At 32.4% G+C, this 7,521-nt stretch overlaps 1 protein-coding gene across 1 annotated transcript in view; it reads right to left on the minus strand.

The window, feature by feature from the left end:
- Positions 1-2,812: 2,812 nt before the first annotated feature.
- Positions 2,813-7,521, minus strand: part of LOC108914573 (fatty acid synthase-like) — a gene marked incomplete at its 5' end in the record, with an annotated part of 24,406 nt that continues 19,697 nt past the window's right edge. Inside the window, 8 exons of the mRNA XM_023456263.1 lie at positions 2,813-3,178; positions 3,247-3,501; positions 3,552-3,858; positions 3,916-4,066; positions 5,529-5,733; positions 5,858-6,011; positions 6,095-6,346; positions 7,054-7,209. Coding sequence (XP_023312031.1) covers positions 2,813-3,178; positions 3,247-3,501; positions 3,552-3,858; positions 3,916-4,066; positions 5,529-5,733; positions 5,858-6,011; positions 6,095-6,346; positions 7,054-7,209 — 1,846 coding nt within the window. The remainder of the gene's footprint in view (positions 3,179-3,246; positions 3,502-3,551; positions 3,859-3,915; positions 4,067-5,528; positions 5,734-5,857; positions 6,012-6,094; positions 6,347-7,053; positions 7,210-7,521) is intronic.

Raw genomic sequence — 7,521 nt, forward strand, 5'->3', positions numbered from 1 at the left:
GGTGGACTATTAATAGGAATTTTGGGAGGCATCAATAATTATTAGGGGCGTGTCATATTTTTTTTATGTATGCACGTGTGTAACGACATAACAAAAAATTGCAGGCCTGAGGGCCTTTCGATTTGGCAAAAATAGTAACTATTAGTAGCTAATAGCAACTTAGAGTTATTCTGAGCTGATATTAGTTGCTAATAGGTACTATTTTTGTCAAAACGAAAGCCCCTCTGAAGTATATGCATTATAAAAAGAGAAGAGTATACAGGTTTTGAAATTATTTTGTCTTGCCACATTATTTTTCTTGTCCCTGAGAAAATTAATATTTTGAAATAAGAATTTGTGTAATCTTCTGCAGAAAGTAGGTAGATAGGTCATGAAGGCAACAAAATAAAAAAATATTGAAAACTACAGTTTTATTATAACATACAGTTTCGGGAGGAAACAATGGATATTGAGCATACAATATTTTAAAGAAACACACGTTTACTGACGCATGCGCATTGACAATAACGAACGAAATTATCTATCTTTGTCATAAGCATACGAGTTGTCCACAACTTCGGTACCATGAGTGCGACAAAGCGAACGTGATTTTTTATTTTTATCCTGGCAGTGTCGTAGGAGCTAAATAAAATTCAAAATATAAAAAGGTAAATAAATTTGTATCTGTCTAAAAAACAAACGTAAAAAAAATTCGAAGGCAACTTTTCATTATTTTAAATAATCAATCGAATAGTATAGAAAAAAAATTGTTTTTGTTTTGTTACATAATTAAAATTAACGATTAAAAATTTGAAATTGTTATAACTTTCTTATTAAAAATTAAAAATTATATCTATTTCTCTTGAAAGAAAAGTTACATTTTTTAGAGTAGATTGAAAAAACAAATTTACAAAATTCATTCATTTTTCTGCTTATGATTTTTTTTTAAATTTCTGAAATCTTCCCGTAACTTCCAGCCTCCCTAACTCTGTTAATTTTAATAGTACAAGAAAAAGTCAAGAGGCTATTTTTATGTAGAATTGTATGCTTTACAACTTTTATAAGAAACTTCAACTGATTTCATTGCGGGCACCTATCCAGTGTTCATTAATGGCGTACAGAAAAAACCAGAAGCCCATTCTGTGGTTAAAATTAAGTAAATTTTGTTACACACACGTAGGCTCTTAAGGCCGCCGTTTCCGAGCTGCAGGGTTTTCAAAATTAAAAAAAAAATTAAAATTTTTAATTTTCTTAAATCCATTCAATCTGACTATTCGTAAGTAGGTAGTAGACGTTTCGCAAGATTTATTAACTACGATGAATCGATTTTTCTATTGTAATGTCTTATTTGTGGAAGGCGAAATGGGCGGTGACTATTAGACGCCTTCATTATAGCCATCTTTCTCTATCGCACGGATTTCTATGACTTACTTTATCGCTCTCACGTAACGGCCGATGGACCATGGGGACTTTCCGACCCTGTATATGCAACTCTTAATAGAAACAAGATAGGTAATAAATAATGCTTACGGGGTCTGCTATAAGAGTTTGCCGATTAGCCCCATTTTAAAAATGCCAATCTACCAGGAAAGCATTTTTGTATAAAACTCGTAAAATGTCAGATGTGACGGTAAAATATTGGCACACGAGTTTAATGGGAACGCCCCATATAGACAAGCGGTTAAGCCGTCGCATTTCAAACAAAATACGATTCAGATTGGAAACCTTTATCTTGCGTCGAGTGCACATATATAGGTGTTTCTGAAAAAGTACATTCCTTTAAAAGGATGATAGAGGATAGAGAGCACGAAAATGAGCATGGTCTAAATGCTTCTGTTTTCGAGAAAATAAATTAAGAAAATTAACCATAAAAAATGTAAGCCGACAAACCGACCCTATGCGTCTTGTACACGTGCGATGTGTGTTGCAGTATTACTTAGCCGGCATATAAAACATTTATTGGTGTGATTGATGTGATGTGATGCAAATCCTCACGTTGTACAGAGATCTCGGTTTCAGCCACGGTTTTCAGTAAATGTGTGGTGTGGTGTGGTGTTTTTGGTGACAGAATTTTGACCGTCGTTTGGAAGTATGTTTATTAGCACATTGAAACAACTTTGAATAATTTTTGTAGAGCATATCGTCTATTGGTAAGTAATTCGTCTATTCGTTTAATTTTTGTTTTACTTTTAAACGAGATATGAATAAATTTCAGCATTTCGAACACAAAATTTAAACCGTCAAAACCCCCATCAGCGCTTTCTCACTGCAGGGTGCGCGTCAGCTCAGCTTCGATATTAAAGGTACAGCTGGCTGCCGCACTAGAGACGGCTTTAAATTTGTTTAAATAGTGCATATGATAAAATATAGAAATAAAATTAAATAAAGAATAATTTTCATATATTATATAGCAGCATCAGATTTTTCTATTTGTTCAAGTAGGAATGCTTTTTAAATTACTATCGAACAATTATAGGCATCTCTAATGAATGGATTTTTTAAAGCATAATCTGCATAAATTTCATAAATTTGCTTTAAAAATATTTCAACCCTACTCGCCGAGAATCAGAAACCACCATTATTTTAACACATTCATGTGAAAAGTTTTTTCCAAGTTAAATCATAATGTTTTAGATCATGAGTTGCTTAATAAAAGTTGCTTGTTTTCTTTACATACCTACATATATTTGTAATCTTTTCACAATTTGCTCCTACCGATTATCTTCAAATAAAATTTCATGGACTTGTTTATTATTAAAAAATGTGTTCCTCAAAAATACATTGTTGAATTTAAAGATTATTTAAGAATTTTATTCATATATTTAACAAACATCTAATTCCATGCGTCGCCAGCATCTTTCTTAAGAAACGAATTTATCACTTCTGCCGTTGCTTCATTCTCCAAGATGGTGATGTGGTTTCCCTCAAATGTATGGATTTTGACAGGTTTTTCAAAATATGTTGATAATCCATAATCTTCAGGAAGACTTCCAGAACTAACTTGACTTGGCTTGACTAGAGCTATGTCTGCTTTTAGTTTGGTGTAAGTTGGAGTGTAGGTCATCAAGGCTTTTGATCTCTTATAAATTCCATTGGCAATTATTCTTTGATAGTCCACATCATGAAGGGTGTTCTGTTTGATTAATTCTGAGGTGAAGTTCAGCCTTTCATCCCAATTTGCACATTTCAGAATGGTCTCCTGCAAACAGTTTAAAATATATGTATTAGTTTTGATAGGAATGATTGATATTACTTTCAGTTTTTTACCTTATGTTTCTCAATTACTTCTAATGAGAAGTAAAAGGAAAGCATATGACATAACATTGTCGTTTCATAGTTCTTCTCGATTTCTATGCCAAAATCAATTGACATCTCTTTCATGAGCAACGGCGATCCATCAATACATATTAATGTGCCATTGTATCCTAGAGATTCCAAAATATTAGCCACTTCTATTGCTATAACAGTTCCAAAAGAATAGCCCACCAAAGTAAATGTGGCAGGGAAATACCGCTGCACAGTCTAAAAAAATCACTATTACTTTTAATTATCCGAAAAATTGTATGACTTACAGGCACCAGGGATTGCGCCATTTCGACAATACTTTTGCAACTGACATCTAAGTTCAAATTTAGACCAACGGTGTGGGCATTAAGGTATTTTGTGAAGCCTTGAAATACACTGGGCCCTCCTTCAATTCCTGGAAACAGTAGTATCGTGGGAGCCTCCGAATTTTGAGGAACTTTAGATTCCAACTCTAGATCAGTCAAAGGATTACAAGTTGTATCACCGAGCAGTCTAAATAACATGTCAGTATCAACATAATCGTCGGTTTCTTTGGTATCTTTTACTATTTTTTCATCTTGGATACTTTTCAATCTGCAAAAAATAATAGTAACATCAACATTAACAGAAAATACGGTAAGAAATAATTACTTTGATAGCGTTATACTTCTGACATCTTTTGCAGCAAGGAACACCTCAAAATCTCTCTCTAAAGTTTGTTTAATTTCGACGGCTGTCATTGAGTCCATACCCAATTCGGCCAAAGTTGAATGTAAGCTTACCGATTTGGAATCAGATATACCTAAAGAAACAGTTTCAATTAATATAATGTTGCTTAACCTTGAGATATTACCAACGTGAGACTTAAGATTTTAGTCATAATAAGTAAAATCCATAAAGTTTTATAACTATACATTACAATGAATCTCGTATTTTAGATTAATGAGAGAATGATCATAAATTGAGTGCTTTGTACATATACGTGATTAGAATGATGAATAAAGAATTATTTATTTTCTTAACTATGACAAGTCAAATAATAGTTTTTTCTTCAAGCGTATAATAATACTTATATTATATAGTGCAACATCTCCTTTAGAAGCAGCCCATTGTTTAACTAGTACAAATATTTTTCATTTTTTAACTAGTAAAAAAATGTAACAATGTGTAGGTAAGTATCCTAGCAACGAATTAAAGATTTAAGAAGCTTTGACGTTTCATTAAGTGTCAGTTGAAATTTGATGTCGCGTCGGGTCGTTTTTAAAATGTCTGAAGAAAGGCAGTGCACACCACCAGAATTACTGGAAATTGCAAATACATCAGTGGCAACACTTATACCAACAAAGTCGAGAAAAATTTATGAAAATGCTTATGATAAATTCATAAATTGGGCAAAAGAAAATAATGCACATATTTATTCAGAAAATGTGATGATAGCATATTTTACAAGATTATCCAGAACACTGAAAAGTTCAACTTTATGGGCGCAATATTCAATGGTAAAATCTAAATTAAACATAATGTAAATATTGAGAAATATTCAAAATTAATTACATTTTTGAAACGACAAGGTGAAAATTATAAACCAAAAAAGTCGAAAGTTTTGTCTAAAAAAGAATTTGACGAATTCCTGAATAAAGCACCTGATGATAAATATTTAGCAACCAAGGTATGTACTTTTTAAATTATAGGTAGATATATATTTAACCTTTTTATATTTGTAATACAAAATTTTGTTATAATTTGTAAACTTCAAGTTATTTTATAGNAATGTATAAAATGTATAAAATAAATAGTATTACCTACCTACTGATTTTATTTTGTGCTGAGATTGAACATCGCGTTATCCGCTATAAATTTTCAAAATTAGTAATTTTTTATATTCACGCTTGAAGAAAAAATAGTATATGTCACTCGGAGTGGAAGGCTCATTATTGTGTTTTGCCCAATTTGCTCAGCCTCGGCTAACGCCTCGGCGAGCAAACTTTTGGGCTCAACACATAATGATCGCCTTCTACTCCTAGTAACATAATATACTATTGTCCGTGCTATCCCATATTATTATTATTAAATATGTTGCATTCTGAATGTGTTTGTTCGAAATTCAAAGTGAGCTTGCACCTCATGTGAAAACTAATCCAAAATCGCTACCGCGAACAGGGCTAATATTTATTTCAAAACATATGATTAATATTTTTGGAGTTGCCAATTTACATATTATGCTATATGCAGATGTAAATGATTTAAGCAATTTAGAAATTTACCTAATATATTGAGAACAGCATCGACGACATTGTCCGCAGAACTTAATAATTTTTTTTCGGCTACCACCATACTGGACACGATGACGGCGTCTTTCTGTTTCAATAAAGTATCCAACAGCTGGAGACAATTGGATATCCCCTGCTGTAACGTCCCGCTTATCTCAATTTCCGTGTCATTTTCCATCAATTCAGCAACCAGTCCTACCTAAAAATTACCTGTTATATTAGTTGTGACTACTGAAAGAATATGTACTCATATCATTTAAATATTTATATCTTATCATCTGATTTAATAAGTATATAAAAATATTCGCGAATTGGGGACAAACCTCTCCAACTGCTCCCCATTCGATGGCCATTGCGGGATAACCTGCCTGTCTCCTTTGTTCACATATTCTTTCCATCACGGAATTGGACATTCCGTAGTTAGTTTGACCGGCGTTTCCTCGCCCACATGATACAGACGAAAATACTACAAATTGGCTGCAAAATAAAAATTAATGTTGATTATTTATTACGTTTGTAATTTAATGTTTTATTTCCCAAGGGGGAAAATATATTATTACCGTAAGTCTGGGCACATATTTCTCGTAAACTCATCAAGATACTGCGTAGCATATGCTTTGGGTCCGAAAGAAACGACGAAATTTTCACGGGTTTGGTTTTCGAAAACTCCGTCGGCCAAAACCACAGCCAAATTAAAAACAGCGTCTATGCTACCCAGCTCTAATGATTCTTCTATGAGCTGTTTGCACCCTTCTCTTGTTGTTATAGGAGCTGTTGATATTTTCACTATAACGCCATACGTTTTCCAAATTCTATTGAACAATTGAAAAAAATACCCAATTAGTATGAAATTTCTACATATAATAGAGTTTAATTTTAGGCTAGCTACCTAAGACGAAAATAAGATGACGACGGCCTGAGAAAGTATTTTGTTTCACGTTTTTATGATAATTTACTTAGTATTTTTTGGCAATTGTACTTAAACTTTGGAAAACAATATTTTTTGTGTGACAAATACGTAGTAGCAATAGTTTTTTAATTTTAGCTCCTTCCAACAAGTAAACATTTTTTTATAGCGAGTAGATTGCTATTTCAAAATAACTACCTACCTAATTGTTTTCCAAAAATCTGTATCGCTAACAGAAACCCGAAGAGAATAATATATTGGCACGGGCGCTCAGAACACCCTATATATTTAACGAAAACAGGTAGATATTCGTGTTTATTATCATCCAAAAAAATTCTGTTCCAAAATTTGAGTACAGTTACCCAAAAAATAAATAAATTATCATAATAAAAATAAAATAAAAAAATAATTCCACAACTTTTTAAGGAAGTAAAATTGTTGTAATGCAAGTGGACTTATTTTCGTCCAAGAAAGATAGGGTTGAAGTATTGCCCATTCTTGACTCGACATCCTGTACAAAGTACAATTTTGTAATCTTCAAGCAAATCAGTTAAATATTTTCTTTGAAGATTATCTAAATTTACATAAATCCACAACGTTATTTATTGTTACCGTAATCTGTACTCCTGATATCCATTGGTAATTCCCTTCCTTGACGTTAACACGATTCTTTTGGCTCCTCTAAGAATCAACCAGTCGGCCAATTCCAATCCGAAACCTCCCAGTCCACCAGCAATTAAGTAAACTTTCTCAGAATTACAAAAATATCTGAAAGATTAATTACAAGGAAAAATAAATTGGAATATACCTAAATAAAATAATTTATTTTGATGAATTAAATATAAAGGGATGGCCAGAAGTACGGAATAAAATTCATATCTTTTGAATGAGTTAATTTTTTTAAAACGCCGAAACACGTTAACTGATTTTGATTTTTTCCCATATTTCGGTTATATAATAATTAATTTTTCTTCAACCACCTAACCCCCAGCTACCCCTACTTTTTTTCAAATGGAAAGATAAGGCATGGGGGCTCGTTGAAAAGCTTATAGAAAACCGAATCCAGCCATACCAAATAAA

The sequence above is a fragment of the Anoplophora glabripennis genome, unplaced genomic scaffold, assembly GCF_000390285.2.
Source record: "Anoplophora glabripennis isolate ALB-LARVAE unplaced genomic scaffold, Agla_2.0 scaffold1310, whole genome shotgun sequence".
NCBI classification, from domain to species: Eukaryota; Metazoa; Arthropoda; class Insecta; order Coleoptera; family Cerambycidae; genus Anoplophora; species Anoplophora glabripennis.